General features: G+C 38.6%; 1 protein-coding gene across 3 annotated transcripts in view; it reads left to right on the top strand.

Moving 5' to 3' along the window:
• LOC136871943 (protein bric-a-brac 2) overlaps positions 1 to 18,811 on the top strand; it is a 305,261-nt gene that overhangs the window by 129,943 nt on the left and 156,507 nt on the right. For all 3 annotated transcript variants that reach the window (XM_067145688.2, XM_067145689.2, XM_067145687.2), the window contains exon 4: positions 648 to 1,038. In XM_067145688.2, coding sequence (XP_067001789.1) covers positions 648 to 1,038 — 391 coding nt within the window. The remainder of the gene's footprint in view (positions 1 to 647; positions 1,039 to 18,811) is intronic.

Below are 18,811 nucleotides of genomic sequence, written 5' to 3' on the forward strand. Positions count from 1 at the left end.
GTGAGGAGAAAAGATGTGCTCTTTAGAATTTGTTTCAATTGCCTTTGAATTGATTGTGTTGGGTCCTTCTTGACTATTGAAAAGGAGTCATTATCTAAGAAAGTTTTGGTTTTTTGAATGTAATCTGTTTTATCCATAATGACTGTTGTGTTGCCTTTGTCGGCCTTTGTAATGATGAGGTGGTTGTCTTTGACTTTCTTTTTAAGATTGAGAATTTGTTTTCTTTCAGTAATACGGACAGTTCAATATGGACAAAAATGAAATTCCTAATTTTAAATATCTTCCAGTGTTTAATACGAGTATAACTTTACGGAGTCCTATCATGATGAGGCGGTAAATACCAAAATGTCCGGTTGGGTTGTCTGAGCATACTGGTAGGGCAGATGTTTCCTGGATGGAATGAAGATTGTGGGTTGCATAAAATTACATTGGAAGGGGCGGCTGAATCATGCTGTATATGGTTAACTGTTATTAGATCACATTCTTGTTTTTGTTTTTTTGTTTACTCAAGCACATTTGTTATACATTTGTATGTTATTTGGAAACTAATATTTGTTTTCAAGTTTGTTAGTGTATCATAAATTGTTTCATTTTTGTTGATATATTTCGAAGTTTAAATTTTAAAGTAAGGCCTTTATATTGCCTAGATGGGATCATCTAAGAAACCTGCTGCTGTACCTAATCAAGAAAGTTCATTGGATGGGGCTCCTCCATTGAAGCGTCCTAGAAGTCTTCAACAATCACAGTCTCCTCCTCTTCCCTCTGCTCCTCTTGGTCTCACTCCTACATCCCGTCCTTCAAGATCTAGGCATCCTTCAGCTTCTTCCATGGAACCCTGGGAGCACTCGCAGCAGGCTTGTGATCCTGAATATCCACCAAAAGTGGAACCGAAAGATAGTGAATCCGGTAGTCCATCTCCTCCCTTGCTTCCAATGGAAGAAGCATTAGAAGATAGTACAGATGGCTCTGTAGAGCCTTTGCCTGAACTCACAGAATCTCCAGGAAAGCTACTTACTGCCGATACAGGCCAACTTAAAGGTAGGTCATTTTTCACTTTATTTTTAAATGGCTAGTTTACCATGTTTTAAGTTTGACCAATGATACAAATTCGATGGCCTTGGGTATTGTCCTGTTTAAGATTTAGTCTTTCCTTCCGTAATGCTTTGTATGTATTCTTAACATTCAAATAATTATGCATTTATTGGAAAATAGTACAGGAAAATGGTTGTTTCTTTTTTTTTTTTTTTTTTTTTCTAGGATCTGAATTTTTTTCTTTTTAATGATAGTACTACATGGTGTACATACTTCCTAATGACTAAAATATCTTGTATTCTGGGCCCTACAATTCTGAATGACTTTCATTAAATGTAGGATGTTCCTAGGAGAGAGTTCTATCAAGAAAGTGAAATCTCGTATTTTTTGTGGCTAAGTCTACAATGTACTTTGGTGCAGATAATCTCCAAATCATCATATTGATGTCATGGCATGGACCTGCATGTTTCATTCATATCATTCTTATTATCAGACTACAGTAGAGTCTCGCTCATCCGACCTTCGCTTATCCGACATTCCGTGTTATCCGACACTGGTAGACTTAATTGGAACTTTTGGTGGAGACTAAATTCAGGCAGACCCGGTGTGTAGGGTGCGTCCATGGGACAAGCACTGGCCTGACCGCTGGCGGTAGGAAAGTTTTTTTTCTCTCAAGGACAGGTGCAGTGAGTCTTCAGTCATTGTTCATTGTAGTATTGGTTGGGTGCGGATGTTATAATTTTCATACCCTCTGTGAGTATAGCGGGCACATGGAAGAAAGTGATTGTTTCTCTGGAAGACAAGTTGAGTGCATTTAAGTCACTGGGCAAAAATTCTTCAAAATGTTGCTTCAGATTATGGTGTTGGATGTGTTACAGTGGGAGACTGGAAAAAAACAGAGGGAAGAATTTCAAAAGTGGTGCTCTACCAGAGCAGAGAAAAACATTGAAAAAATGTGAATACGAAAAAGTAAGTGAAGCACTATTTCTTTGGTTATCTCAACACCTGGAAAAGGGCCTGCCAATATCTGGCCCCATTCTGCAGGAAAAGGCTGTGTATTTCCAGAAGAAGTTTAATTAAGGGGACCCTAATTTTCCTGCCAATGCTGGGTGGCTTGATCGGTGGAAAAACTGTACGGCATTATGCAGCATAATATCTGTGGAGAAAAGTTTCTTTTCGTAAGACATCCGGAATGTTTTCGTTCAATACTGTACAATTGAATTTATAATTCAATAAATAGAGTACCGTAAAACATGTCATTGTTTTAGTACTAGAGTATAGCCTTCCTCTTTGTTTCAGTTCATTTTCAAAGTAATTCTGTATTATCCGACATTTTCGGTGATCCGACGTACTCCAGGTCCCGTTTAGGTCGGATAATCGAGACTCTACTGTATCTTGATTAGGCGGGGTGTGATTAGCTCATTGGGTTAGTTGCTGTCTTCCCACCTAGAAGGCTGAGGTTTGAATCCCAGTTAGTCTTGGGTTGAAATTTTCATTAAAAAAATCATGTGGTGTCAGGAAGGGTGTCTGGCCTTAAAACCCCGGCCAAAATGAGCCTGAGTGGCTTTAGCGACCCCAGAAATAGCTGGGATTAGCTGAAGAAAGTTGAAAAGTTACCAGCACAGTAAAACCTCATTATAGTGATAGTTGATAAAATTTGTTATAGTGAATGTAATCTCTTTTTCAGTTTCAAAACTAATGCATTATTAATAAAATTAGAAAATGCCTGAAAAAGAAAACATTTAATAACAGATTATACCTGTAAAAGATATTGTGTATTTAAAATTTAATTTAATTTAAAACTGCTTGTAGTAATGAGTACTTTCAATACATGAAAATGCTGGTACTTCAGTTTTTGTAGTTGTATAGATTAAAGGCACCCTATCAAACTGAAAAACTCCAAAAATTCAGTCCTTTTATAAATTCATTGTTGATCGTCACTTTCTTTAACAATAGCGAGAAGTCTAGTTTTAGCAGTTGTTTATATGTTAGCCACAGTCTCGCTGAGAATAATGTGCCATATTTTTTCTAGATATCTTGGTTCGAGGTGTGCAACAAAATAATTGCTTATAGCTTTCATTGTTAACCTTCCTTATCCTGAATTGAGCTTCCACTTGGGTGAAACATGTTTCAGACTTTTCCACCCAGAAAAGAGATAATTTAATGTGTACCATTTAGGTTTCATTGTCCGCAGCTGCATCCTTGTCCCAGGAAGTTTTATCTGTAGAGTTGTCATCTGGTGTAAGCATCTTGTTTATTATAAGGCACCGATATGGTAACATTCACGTCAGCTTTCAAATCGTACTTGTGCAGAAGAATGCTCCAAATACCCTGGGTAGAAAGGAAGACCAATGAGGAAGTCCTCAGCTTGTTAAATAACAAAAACTTTTAACCACCATCAAGGAGCAAAAGCTCAGGTACATGGGGCACATCTGGAGAGGTAAAAAATATGGACGGTATCAACTTCACCAACTCCTCATCAAGGGCAAAATTGTAGGACGTAGATCTGTGGGGAGTCAGAGAAATTGCTTGGTTAAGACTTGCACTGGTGGTGTGAACAAACTTCTGTTGAAATCTTTTGAGACGCTGTTTTTCGAGTAATCATAATCAATTGGATTGCCAACCTTCACAGGGAGCTGGTGTCCTAAGAAGACAATGATCCTCATTATCCCCTCCTACCTGCTGTTATTACTTCATCTAAACACTACAGGACAAGCACAGACAAGATAAACCAATACCCTCTGTGGGTGGGGGACGCAGATCAAGAATACTTCATTCGTATTCCCTGCTTGTCGTAAGAGGCAACTAAAAGGGGCTCCAGGAGCTCTCAACTTGGGAACTTGGGTTGGCGACCAGGGGGCTCTTAGCTGAGTCATGACATTGCTTCCACTTGTGCCAGGCTCCTCACTTTCATCTATCCTGTCTGACCTCCCTTGGTCAATTCTTCTCCTTTTCCAATCCCGACGGTATTAGAGCATTCACGCCCTTAGTGGCCCTTGTCTTTCTTTGTCTGGTACTTCATTTTTCGAAGTGTCGCATCCCTTCCTTTTTCCTTTCTGTCTCTCTCTCTCTCTCTCTCTCTCTCTCTCTCTCTCTCTCTGCCCCCTGTGGGTGGGGGACACAAAGACTATACCCACGGTATCCCCACCCTTCCTGCCGTAAGAGGCGACTAAAAAGCGCGACCAAGGAATGATGACATTAGAACCATAAGACAGACTACTTGCGATTAGTACCATTGCGTGCAGAACACTACGGGTCAAAGTTTTTTGCGACTAGTACCATCTTGCGAGGTAAAACCATGGGTCTACGTTGTATAGGAGCAGTACTGTACTGCATCCTGTCCTAATTTCAGCCTAGCTCAGGGGTAGAAGCATGTGGTGCGTCCGAATAGGGTCAATAGCAAATAAGAAAAACATATCTAACTTAAAATACACTAAAATATATGGACAGTTAATACGTACATATAAATCTAGTGAATGGGAATTCGAGAAATCGGGTAAAATGAATTTATTAAACTAAAAACATAAAATGAAACCATTCTAAATTTAAAAAATCGAATCGAACAACCGACCACAGGTTGTCTTTCAAAGAAAAATCACACACATTTTTGCATAAATTATAATTATCCAACAAATTGTTTACAAACAATGCGGGTAAAGACCCTGAGTTATTAAGAGAGTTTGTTGACTTGAATATGTCTAAATTTACATATTGTGGTTGAAAATCAACAAATTTGACCATTATTGGTGTTTGCGTGCTTTGTTAAGTCGACAATGACAACCCTCTTTCACAATCACCAGTAGCTCCCCTACCCCAACCCGAGCCCACAGGAATCCTATTGAAACGTGCCTTGTCGCAGTTTCTTAGAACCCTGCAATGTTGCCACATTAACTGTCTATCACTTTCAAGTCACTTTGACAAAGTTCGTTCTATAATTACTGATACAAATATGCATTTAATTGGTCTGAGTGAAAGTTGGATGACTAACAGTATCAGTCCGTGCTTGTAAAAAGTGATGGGTATACTTTATACAGGAATGACCGCGCAGGTAAATGAGGCCGTGGTGTTTCAGTGTACTGTAGAGACGACATTAAGAGCAAAATAATCTGTAAATCTTCCCCCAATGACACTCCGCATACTGAATATATGTTCCTCGAGGCGATTGTCAACCACCAGAAAGTGTTAATAGTAGTAGTATATAAGCCATCCAAGGTAAGTAATACAGACGCACTTGAAGCGGATCTGCTGAAGCTTATACCAGGTTACGAACACATCATAATCCTCGGTGATTTTAACATAAATCTCCTGATCCAGACTAGCGACTCGGACCGAATTCGCAGACTGTTCGTTTCAATGGACATTACCATCTTACCATTAGACACAACTAATCACGTACACACACGTAACGGCTCAACCCACACTCTAATTGACTACTTAGTGACAAATAATCCCCATAAGGCTGTCAAGCACGGACAAATCTCTGTCCCTGGTATCTCTACACACGATCTTATCTATCTGTGCTACTCACTGCGGGTGCCGAAATGTAAAGCTAAGTATGTAAACTACAGAGACATGTAAAATATAGACTTAACTCTACTACAATATGACGCATATAATTTGCCTTGGGACGACATACGACATTTGCACTACGTGAATTTGAAAGTACATCGATTTAACTCCTTATTGTTAGGACTCTGTGACAAGCATGCTCTCGTTCTGCAGGCAAGGGTTACCCACTCTCCTGCTCCGTGATTAAACACTGAGATAAAAGCAACAATGGCCCACCGTGATGCTTTGTTTCGCCGGTACAGAGCAACAAAAGAGCAAACGGATTTCGAACAGTACTGTTGTCTACGGAACAAAATGAAACAATTAATTAGAAACAGTAAATTTAAATATATCAGAAATCAAACCAAAAATCTCAATACAGTAAATGCGTGGAATCAGTTATGTTCAATAGGAATAGGAAAAATTAAAGAACCTCATATTCCAACAATATCATTGGACACACTTAACTCTCATTTCACTGGTAAACAAATCAAAGAAACTCGACCCCAATCCGGAATCCCGTTACGCAAAGATGGCAATTACTTGAATATTGAACCAATATTCTCACTGCGAACTGTCAATATAAACGAAGTGAAACGAGTCTTAAATTCCATTAAATCTGAAGCGAAAGGAGCAGATCATATTCCAGTAGGTTTCATAAAAAATGTCATCAGCGCAGTATTACTGATCATTACTCATATCTTCAATTACTGTATAAATTCAGGAACTTTTCCAGACATTTGGAAGGATGCTCTAGGGATTCCAGTATTAAAGAACACCACATCAAATTATCCATCAGACTACGGCCCTATATCAATACTTCCTCCACTTGTGAAAGCCTTTTAACGACTAATTCACGAGCAACTAACTGAATATCTCACAAATCATTCACTACTAGACCCGTTGCAATCTGGCTTAAGGAAGGGCCACAGTACGACGACAGCACTCCTTTGGGTAACAGATGATATCAGGCTTGCTGTGGATAAACGACTGGTGACAGTACTCACGCTCCTTGATTTTAGCAGTGCATTTGATACAGTCAACATACAACTACTCCTTTCAAAATTACGCTCCCTTCTCGACGACCGGAATGCGCTCAATTTCTTTATATCTTACCTCACAAATCGTCGTCAATGTGTCTCAGTAAACGATGTTACGTCCAAATGGGCTATCAGATTATCTGGCGCGCCACAAGGATCTGTGCTGGGACCTTTGTTATTCAGCCTGCATATCAATATTTCATCCCCACTTGTCCACTGTAAATACCATCTGTATGCTGATGACCTACAGGTATATTACCACACCAGTGTAGATAGTATATGCGAAGCGATCCAGCATATGAATACTGACCTGCAATGACTCACAACGTATGCCAAGAACAATGCCTTACTCATCAACCCATGAAAGACCCAAAGCATAATAATTGGACACAAAAAATTACTATGTGCTTTAAATAGTAATCACAATCCTCCTCCAATTACCATTGATGATACCAAAGTGCCATACTCCAAGATTGTTTCAAACCTTGGGGTCACCTTAAATGAGACTCTGACCTGGAATGAGCATATAACTAATGTGTGCAGAAAAGTGCATGCATATATTTATCCTTTGAAGAGTCATAAAAATGTTCTCCCACTGGACCTTAAATTAAAACTCATACAAACACTTATATTTCCAATCTTTGACTACTGCGACAGTTTAATGACTGACCTAACCTGTGAACAAGCAACAAAGCTACAACATGCACAGAACTCTAGCATTCGATATGCCTTCCAACTCCGACATGATGCACACATAACACCGTACTACAAAAAGTTGGGATGGGTACTTTTAAATGACCGTAGAAAAACTCACCAAATGACCCTCGTCTATCAGTTGCTTTCTTCAAACAGCTCCACCTATCTATCGTCCAATTTTAGGGCTCTTTCTTTGTTCCACAAAATTAACAATCGTTCCGGATCACTACTTGAAATAGCACCGCATCGAACAAATACCTACAGCCATTCATTCCTGGTCTCTGCTTCGAAGTTATGGAATACAATCCCGGAAGATATTAAAAAGTCTTGCTCGTCTAGGACATTTAAAACAGCCTACCGTAAATTCCTCCAGAGTACATACAGTTGACTCAAATGAATGTAAGACTGAATGACAAGTGAATGAAACCAAAAATTACGTACTAGATTTAAGTTCTTAGGCTATCCCATTTACGTTGTTACTACTCTCATATAAGTCTGTAGACTGTTCTTAGAAATAGACTACATAGTAACATCGATTTTAGTACACTCAGACTGTAACATACTAATATTCAGTTAACTTATTTTAGCCTTATTTTTGAATTTTTCCTTTAAGCTAGTTGTAGATATATTCTTTAGGTTATAAGTTGATATATTTTTTTGTTATTATCCATTCTCTATTTATCCTATAATTTTTCATCAGTAGTAACCTTAATTAATTGTATTATTGTAATTCCTTATCTGACTTACATATCTCAATAACAGTAATTGATTAAATGATATTTTAGATTAATACTGTAAAAATAATTTTTTTTTATGTGGTTAAGTATAAGAGAGGGCCAAGAGCCCTAACTTTGCCACTTAATAAAGACACAAATAAATAAATAAATAAATAGTTCTTTGTCCGAGGGCTCGATTTCTAAACCGTTCATAATATGCGATAATAATACCCGATCCACTAGTAATGGCTTAAATTACATACATATTCCGTTCACTTGCACACAAACATATAAAACACTTGTTGAGGACTGCATCTGAATCACCGTTCCAAAATTGTCACAGACTCTACTATATGAGTCCAAACCCATGATCACAGATAAGGTCAGAACCTCTCTTCCCAAAAATAGCCATCGGGCTGTGTCTCCCCATTATCGAACAAATGACAACATTACGTCGCACCGACACAGATAGGTCTTATGGCTACTATGGGATAGGAAAGACTTAGGGGTTGGAAGAAAGTGGCCGTGGCCTTAATTAAGGTACAGCCCCAGCATTTGCCTGGTGTGAAAATGGAAAACCGCGGGAAACCATATTCAGGGCTGCCGACAGTGGGATTTAAACCGACTATCTCCCGGATGTAAGCTCACAGCCGCACGGCCAACTCGCCCAGCCACAACAAAGAAATAATACACTGGACACAAAAATACAAAAACACAATATGAAATAAACAAAACCTGGAAAATAAAGCACACAAAAGATATACACTATAGTTGATAGTTGGGTCAAGAACCTAACATATCCGGGCACTGGACATCACATATCTCGTGTAGGTGCAGCATAGTAGTAGCATCTAACACGCCAGGGAAATCAGCTGATTGGCAACAGAAATAACAATTAACTAGTTCTTATAGCATAGGCAATTCACAAATATAACGGGACTATGTGTAAACTTCACTACCCTTCTCTGACCAGCGTACAGCTGAATCAAGGCTTGCCAGCCATCTGGGGCAAGAACAAATGCCGCATCCAGCCTTGATAGCTTTCTCGGTGCTACAGAATAAGCACACAAATCTGGTCAGCAAAATACGGCTTGCAGCCTTACATAATTTCACATTTAACAGGCCGGCTCATTGCCTCCTCATCACAGCTCCAATATAACATTACGGCTTTCATGGCCTATCTCGTAGCATCTCAGCCCTGTAAATCTCCACAGGCAATTCTCTAGCCTCACTTATAAATAAACCTCTGTTCAACGACTGGTACATATCCATGAATTTACCTGCCACCACACTTAAAACCATACTCTACTTTAGAACTTGAAAAGTCTCCCCGTTTGTCTTCTCACAGCTGAAATTCATGCACCATGCAATAAAACATCCTAGCACACACTGGCTCTAGTCTAATCCGCTCTCTCAGCTTGACATTGGTGGCGTACAGTCCAGCAGATCTTTCATGAATAATCCACCCATACAGCTCTATCTTAACTCAATATAAACTGGAATAAAATAGAAATAACTGTAACACACACCTATACCTAACCTATTCTTTCTCTTATTTCCCATCTAAGTATTTACAACACACTGCTCGGGGGCTTAGCATGCAAGCAGCCCTAAACATATTTAAAATTTACTAAAATGAGCAATGCAAATGCCACTCTGGCTTACATTTAAGAGTTAATTTACATATTTAAAATGGCCTTTCTAGTGAATCTAGCTATCACTTCACATGCTTAAAGAACAAAAGGACTTGGCTGCAATCTCTTCATCAGCGGCGAATCACATGCCACTATGTCATGTGGGCTCAGCCCATGACTACGACACACAGCACAAGAATGAAGGTCCTTTTGTCGACTCCTGGGTAGTTCATGGCTGCTGTCTTCTTGAATTATATTAGCACCATCGTCTTCTTCACCTAGTGTGCTCAAATGCACGATCGCATCCTTACTATTGGCCAACAGTTTTCTATAGCCACCACTTAGTTTTAAGTCCAATTTATGCGGCACTAAATTAAGGAAACTGGGCCCGGTTGCTTCCTGTCCTTGTCACTGGTTATATATTAACGAATCGCACATGTTAATCTCACTGCGCGTATGCACCGTATATTATTTATGTATACAGACCGTCACTAGCTTTTGTGAGATAAATCACAACGATTTTAGTTCAAGTCTAACATAAACTTCACAAAGTTATTGTTTTATCTGCTCGCGGTCACGATACTTCACTGTCGCCGTTCAAAATTCAATAGGAGGGCACTGCCCTTGTCTGCTCAGCCTTTATAGCTTCAGAAGGTCTTGGGGTCCGATGGAAAGTACCGTCAAACAAACCCTCTTCCTTTGTGAGAGCTTGCCAGATGCTAATGGTTGCTCACGTTAATACGCATATACGCCAGTGTCCAAAAGTTAAGCATAAGTTACGAGTAAGCAGGGCAACAGGAAATAGACCGCAAATCGCATGACATATGCACCTACCAACCTTACGTGTTCGCTCTATATAGGACAGGAGTGTTCCCTACTTTGACTAGCGATGTAACCGCAAGGTAAACACAGTCAGTGCCTGCGCCCCATATTCCCTCAATCATGTTCGCCCTGTTATAGTGTGCAGAGTGTAGCCTCGTGGTGAACGTGACAATATAATTGCACGACGACGCTGTAACTGGAATCGAGATAATTATGCCTACACACACTAATAGTAATAATAATATTAATAATAAGAAAAGAAAATAATAATATTGACACTCAATATGAAAAGGGAAATAGTAAAATAATACAGTAGCGGCAGATATGCATCAAAACTTGGAAACGTGACGGAAAACTTCTCAATACGCAAAATTAAATCATACGCTTAGGAACTTACAGGCCTAATAATGACAACTAAGAAAGGATTGTGGAAGGTGTAGAATCCTATTGAGATCCATGGGAAGGTATGACGTTATGGGGGAGAAAAGGTTCACAAGAATTACCCTCTAGCACAACTATATTAAAAATAACAAATGAAAAATTACAAAAACAAAGTTAAATGTCAGAGCAACTGATGCTTAACTTAACGACAGATACAGATTGACTAACCAAAGCGAAAACATGATCAGGAAACTTAAAACACTTAGTAAAACACAATTTTAACGTATGCAGAATTACACGTGGGTTGTTAATTAAAAATGCAGGTGAAAGAATTAAACTTACAAACAGCACGAATCGAGGGCAAACTCAGAAATGTTGAATTTAAAACTTTGAAAATGACATTAAGCAAGAAAATACCGAAACTCAAAAGGAATTCAATCAAACAAAATCAGAAAACATTGAAAATAACACTGAATAACACTTACTAAATAAAACTGGTGTTTCCGAGGGGAGCCCTAGAGCGCAAGCGCTTTCTTGGGCGGTCGGGTGTAAATGATGCCGAGCACACACATCATTCTGCCGAAGCCAGCAGGAGGCCGGAAATGGCCCGATCACAAACAACCAATAAGATCAAATTCCATTAGATTCCCGTCCTTTTCGCCAATGGGAAATTTTGTTATTTTAGCTAATCAAAAGGCATGACCATATATTGTCATGGTAAGATAGTTAGCAATTTCTTGAAATTTCTTATTGCGACACCTATTTCAACAGCAATAACCGCATGTGCGGTATAGGATGCCTCAAAATTAAGTTACCTATTAAACCCTTCAATTACATTACAAACATCAAATTAACATTTGCTCAAGTTACATAAAATTTGAATACTACAGTCACTTCCAAATACTTCTTGCATCTTCAAGTTACATAAAATTTTAATACAACCATCACTTCAAAATATTTCTTACATCTTGCAATGTTCGTTGTCCAAAGATAAACTGGTACACATTTTAAGAAACACTATAATAAATGATTTTCAAATAAAGGCTAAATAGTAATTTACATTTCCAAACTCAATAATTACTTCTTGCAACACACAATGCTTAGTTCCAGTTCTCTGTCCCACCACAGATTACATTCTCCTCCTGCCAAAGTCGACAAAAATAAAAATATTCTAAATGAAATTAAAGGGAGGCTTTAATAGAGATTGTAAGATTCTTGCAACACCACAATTGCACCACACCACACATTTTTACCTTCATTCTCTTGAGCAACGTTAATACAGGTAAAAACAAGTAGAGCGTTGGTATCGCTGGCAAACGAAGGCGCTGGCTGTGGCCGATGACAACGTCTCCATCCATATTGCAGTCCCACCATTGCTCTCTTACAGCCTTATCACAGCCCACCAGCATTGGGATCTGCCCATAACAGGCGAAGGTTGTTGGTGCAGCATGGCCGACTGCCGCCATCAGAAACACCTTTCCACTCCACCATCGGATATTAGTGGCCAATAGGTACGTTGCAGGCTCCAAACAGATACCCCAGGTTGAACAGATTTTGTGGTATTGCGGTCACTAGAACATAAGTAGACACAGCAGAAACGTGGAATTGAAGAAATAAGGCCACTGGCCTGAACTGACTTAAACGTTGAGTTTCAAGGGTGGGTTTTTATTGCTTTTTTGCTAACAAATAACAGCACTCCCTTTGGAGGTCCCGGCCCCTTGTTGTGGGATACCCCAGTCCCATTGGCAAGTGCTACTTCAGAATTTAGGAAAAACATTAAAAGACAAAAGAAATTCGCCAGAGTTTACCGTAGTACCAACAACATTACAAAATCCCTAACTATGCATATTAATAAAATTCTAATCTTACCCCAAAATACATTATAATCCAGTATATCTAATATGGTCACAAACGACCATCCTAATTACAACTAATATTCTTAATTGAACTATAAAATCCAGCAGATTACCGGCCAGACGTTTACCCAAAATTTTGCTTATAACTAAATAAATCCCTTATAACTACTAAATTATGTTACCGTGTGCATTCTTAATGGTCCTACGTTAAGAAAAAACAAAACAAGGAAAATTTTTTAATGCTGCAAGGAAACTCAAAACAGGGAAATAACTGCATAATTACATTTACGTACAACCATATTCAATGAATTGAGGTTAGTAAGTCACTATTCATTTACCATGTCATGTACTCATAAAATTTTAACACAGATAACTCACATTACATATTACGTGTCACACTAGCCAAATTTCAGACACTTACACGATGGAAAAGCTCAATAAGACATACTAGAAAACTTTCAGTCAAATTCAGAGATCGCATACTCTCTGATCTGATTGGTGAATTTAGCAACTGGCCGGGAACCGTCCCCAAATAGCCCCATACCTCCTTGGAAACGACCCCAGTACAGTAAGATACCAAAAACAACACCACATGACCGAAAATTTAGATAAATACCGAGCTAAAATACGACACAAAAATAGTTTTAGAAGATCACACACATAGACTACTGCCAAATAGAACACAACAGGCAACAAGAAATGAAATTTTGAAAACACTTTGCCAAAACACGAGATTTGCAAACAGGAAAACACTCTAAAAGACCGATGAAAAATTATGAACCTTAACCTCAAAATTATTGCTGAAAATTTACAGAAACAAAAATTTCAGAAAAACTAACGATACTCCATGCTAAAATTTAACCAGAACACAATGATCACTCTGACAATTCACACTACAATTTACGTAGTCTGGAAGAACAAGCAGAACGCAACACAAGATAACATGAGCATGTAGGGTGTGCACAACTCGCAGTGAGTCAAACGCTCAGCTGTTTTCAACAGATACCTCAGCTGTTTGAGAGATAGATGTGAATTCAGACACGGAAGTACAGTACTTAGTACGATTTCACTACATAGTTTAAAATATTATTATTATGAATTTTATCACATGTAATAGTTTAAAACAACCGGAAATTACACAGGTGTTACATTCGGAACACGGATCGAAGAAACTACCATAAATAAACAACCACACACTGAAATTCATCACCGAAGACTTTATTTAGAACACGGCCCACGCAATGTGATACTATAATTTTACCAAAAACATATGGTTAGCGGAAGGCTAGCCACGAAGGAAATTATAATGAAAATTAACAACGAAACAGAGCAATTTGTTACAAATAGTGACTAACCATTTCCTCCCGCCATTAATTGCAAGATGAAACACAGCAACAGAAGACAGCCCATCGCGGAATGAAAAACACAGGGTATGTAGAACTCGAACAAGAAACATGGAAAACTCAAAACAGGAATTAAGAACACGCACGTAACAATTACAACCTATAAAAGAAACATGTTAAGAACATATTCAAAATTAGGACTTAAAATTAATTTTAGAAAAGCTAGCCGAGAATGATTATTGTAAACCCTTTCTCCTTCCATAACACGCTCTGATATCAATGTAACCGTAATCAAGATGATTATGCCTACACAAACTAATAATAATAATATTAATAATACAAAAATATGAATAGAAAATAATAATATTGACACTCAATATGGAAAGGGAAATAGTAAAATAAGACATCAAAACTTGGAAACGTGACGAAAAACTTCTAAATACGCATAATCAAATCATATGTTTGGAAACTTATAGGCCTAATAATGACAACTAAGAAAGAATTGTGGAAGGTGTAGGATTCTATTGAGGTCCATGGGAAGGTATGACATTATGGGGGAGAAAAGGTTCACAAGAATCACACAACTATATTAAAATAACAAATGAAAAATTACAAAAACAAAGTTAAATGACAGAGCAACTGATGCTTAACTCAACAACAGATACAGATTGACTAACCAAAGCGAAAACATGATGAGGATACTCAAAACACTTAGTAAAACACAAGTTTAACGTATGCAGAATTACACATGGGTGGTTAATTAAAAATGCAGGTGAAAGATTTAAAATTACAAACAGTGCGAATCAAGGGGAAACTCAGACATGTTGAATTTAAAACTTTGAAAATGACATTATGCAAGAAAATACTGAAAAGCAAAAGGAATTAAATTAAATGAAACAAAATCAGAAAACATTGAAAATAGCATTGAAATAACACTTACCAAATAAAACTGGTGTTTCCGAGGGAAGCCCTCGAGCGCAAGCGCTTGCTAGGGCGGTCGGGTGTAAATGATGCTGACCACACACATCATTCTGCCGAAGCCAGCAGGAGGCCGGAAATGGCCCGATCACAAACAACCAATAAGATCAAATTCCACTAGATTCTCATTCTTTTCGCCAATAGGAAATCTCGTTATTTTAGCGAATCAAAATGCATGACCATATATTGTCATGGTAAGAGTTAGCAATTTCTCGAAATTTCCTATTGTGACACCTATTTCAACAGCAATAACCGCACGTGCAGTATAGGATGCCTCAAAATTAAGTTACTTATTAAACCCTTCAATCACATTACAAACATCAAATTAACATTTCGTCAAGTTACATAAAATTTGAATACTACAATCACTTCAAAATACTTCTTGCATCTTCAAATTACATAAAATTTGAATACATCCATCGCTTCAAAATACTTCTTGCATCTTGCAATGTTCGTTGTCCAAAGATAAACTGGTGCACATATTAAGAAACACTATAATAAATGATTTTCAAATAAAGGGTAAATAGTAATTTACATTTCCAAACTCAGTAATTACCTACTTCTTGCAACACACAATGCTTAGTTCCAGTTCTCCGTCCCACCACAGATTACAGATGCCATTTGGACCCCGTTTTGCAGGGTACAGTACTCGGCCGCCTGGAAGCAGGCCAGGCACAGACCAAAGTCGCCATATCTTCGAACATGCCACATAGTGTCGTTTCCAGGCTTCGGAGATGATTTCGAGACACAAGAGATGTTAGTCGTAGGCCAGTACCAGGTCGACCAAGGGTAACCACCCCACAGCAGGACTGATATCTGGGTTTAACCACCAGCGAAATTGGAGTGCACCTGCAAGACAATTGTCGGCGGAGCTTGCAGCCGTCTCGGGGGTTGCCGTTTCTCGGCAAACTGTGCACCCGGAGGCTCAGAACAGCAGGGCTGTTTTAAGGACGTCCTATGGAGCCATCAACATCGAAACTGGACCATAAATGAATGAATGAAGGCATGTGCTCTTCGCAGATGAATCCCGTTTCAGTTTGCAGAACGATTCCTGGAGAACCGGATAGCCGCTACAACCACAGGAACATCATGGAATGGGACCAGTACGGTGGTGGTGGCGTTATGATGTGGGGCGGTATCATGTTAAATGGCCATATGGTCCTGCACATCTTCATGGGTGGTCCGAGGAACACCGTTAATGCTCGGAGATACAGGGATGGGGTACTGAGACCACAAGTTTGATGGTTTAGAGGTGCAGTTGGTCCAGACTTCCTCTTAATGGATGATAATGCCCGACTGCACCGCGCTGCTGTGGTGGATGAATTTCTGGCTGGGGAAGACATTCATCGCATGGACTGGACAGCAAGGTCTGCGGATCTGAATCCTATAGAACATGCCTGGGATGCATTGGGGAGGCGAATTGCATCCTGTCAGCCTCCACCAAGGACCCTCCAAGACCTTCGCATTGCCCTTTCGGAGGAATGAGATCGACTGCCAAAAGAGCTCTTGGACCGTGTGATAGAGAGCATGCCACGTCGCTGCAAAGCATGTGTGGGACAAATACAGATGAAAGAGGTGTCGCCACCAACAGCTCCTAATCAAAATTTAAACTCAAGACTTGCAGTCTGTCAGAAAACTTACTGAAGTACATCAACGGTTGAATTACACAGTAAGGCCACGGCCGCTTCCTTCCAACTCCTAGGCCATTCCTATCCCATCGTCGCCATAAGACCTATCTGTGTCGGTGCGACGTAAAGCCCCTAGCAAGAATTATACAGTACTTTATAAAAATTTCACGACAAGGGTTTTCACCACGAATCAACATAACATATATCAGCCGTAGAATATTCTCGAAGATCACCATAGGCAACTAAATTAACATAGACATAGAAGCACAAGAACTATAAAGAAGATTGAAAAAAGAACTCCACGCAATACAAACTCTCAAATTTTAACAAGTGTTTTAATATATATGTACCATATTTTAGTGTGTTTAACTTATTAAGTGTTTTATACTCTGCTTTATGTATTTTAATATGTTTAATGTACTCAATATATCCAATGTAAACCCAATAGGTTTTAGTTTACTGTAGCCCTCATTACCACTTTGATCACAGATATTTTAACCCCACATAGACAAAACACTACTACAATTTCATTTTCATCCCCATTAGACATCTGGATGATCTAAACATAATAACATCTTTGTGATATTGTCTAATGGCTGTTATATAATAATGTACTAGCTGATGATGGCCATGGAAGGCTGAAACTGGTACTAAAATAAATCCATTTACAATAAGTAAGTATTGATAGGTGGAACACATTTTTTGTCTGTACGCTAAAAGCAATGCTTTCATATGAAATACTCGATCAAATGAAAAAAATACGCATTTTCTCACTTTTAATGAACAGTACTACATTGCCGATCAAACAGTCCAAACTTCCAGAACTGGAATGACCAAGCGGCAGACAGCCGTGATCCTTGAACAATCTTCGTCTTGTTTTGGTGGGTGGGGGGGGTCGAATAATGGAGTCCCAGGGTAAAAATGAAGCCCTTTTACTAATCTGTTTCCTCGGAGTACCCGATGAGTCAGAAAATCTTAATTTTCTACACTGGCAGCAGAAAAATCTCTCTGACTTGGATGCAAATTTTTCCTCCTAGCCAGAGGACAAACCCCCCTCTTCACAGCTAATTTGGGATAAAATGAATGTAGAATTTACTAAAAGTGAAGGGGAAGAATCTTTTCTTAAGACACAGCTCTTTTCAGGGTTAAATTTTGAGTTATTTAGTGAATTGTGATGCTATAATTAGGAATAGGCCTAAATTGTAATTCTAGACCAGGTCATACTACTACTACTACTACTACTACTACTACTACTACTACTACTACTGCTGCTGCTGCTGCTGTTGCTGCTGCTACTACCACAACTACTACTAATACTACCACCACTACTACTACTAAGTGAGCGTCTGCTGTGTACACACTGCTCATTCAAAACAGCGTGTTAGAGTAAGGATCGAAAAGCTAGAGTACTATGATGAACCAGTGTGTTACGTACCAGCAGTATTAGAAAATTTATGAATCAGAGAAATGGCATGCTAAAAAAGGATGTTTTCTAACTCCCCAGCTATTTCCCGCCAATATTCAGTCAGGCTGTTATACTTGGTATGCGGAGTTGAGTGGCTATATAAGAGACAGGGAACATCACAACAAATGATGGTCAATATAATGTTATTGTTGATCAATGTTATGTGCTTTCGATATTGTAGGCCTTCACATTTAATTTTCTTCCAACTCTGAAATACCACTCTTATCATAGTAGTACGGTAAAACTGAATAAAACATAAATGATCGGAAATTGTATTCTCTATAACTTTTGTTATGTAGTACTTTTTGATAGGTCCAATAACATAGCTATTTAAAAATTAAATTTTAGATGCCTTCCCCTAAACTACAATTTCATCCAGGGTGAATAAAATTGTTTCTTGCTTAGACTGTAGTTTCTTATTCCCCTACTCTATATACCAATTTTCATTAAATTCTGTTAAACCGTGTTCTGTTGGCTCGGCATTGATATGGTCTTAGCAACAAAAATGCAAATTCATGAATATGTGTTATCATACCTGGTACGGTAAAAATGTATGACATAAATGATAGGAAATTTTATTCTATATAACTTTAGTTATGTAGTATTTATCTATAGGACCACTAATAATATAAATATTTGAGAATTAAATTTTAGGTCTTCCCCCAAATTACC

The sequence above is a fragment of the Anabrus simplex genome, chromosome 4, assembly GCF_040414725.1.
Source record: "Anabrus simplex isolate iqAnaSimp1 chromosome 4, ASM4041472v1, whole genome shotgun sequence".
In the NCBI taxonomy this organism is placed as follows: Eukaryota; Metazoa; Arthropoda; class Insecta; order Orthoptera; family Tettigoniidae; genus Anabrus; species Anabrus simplex.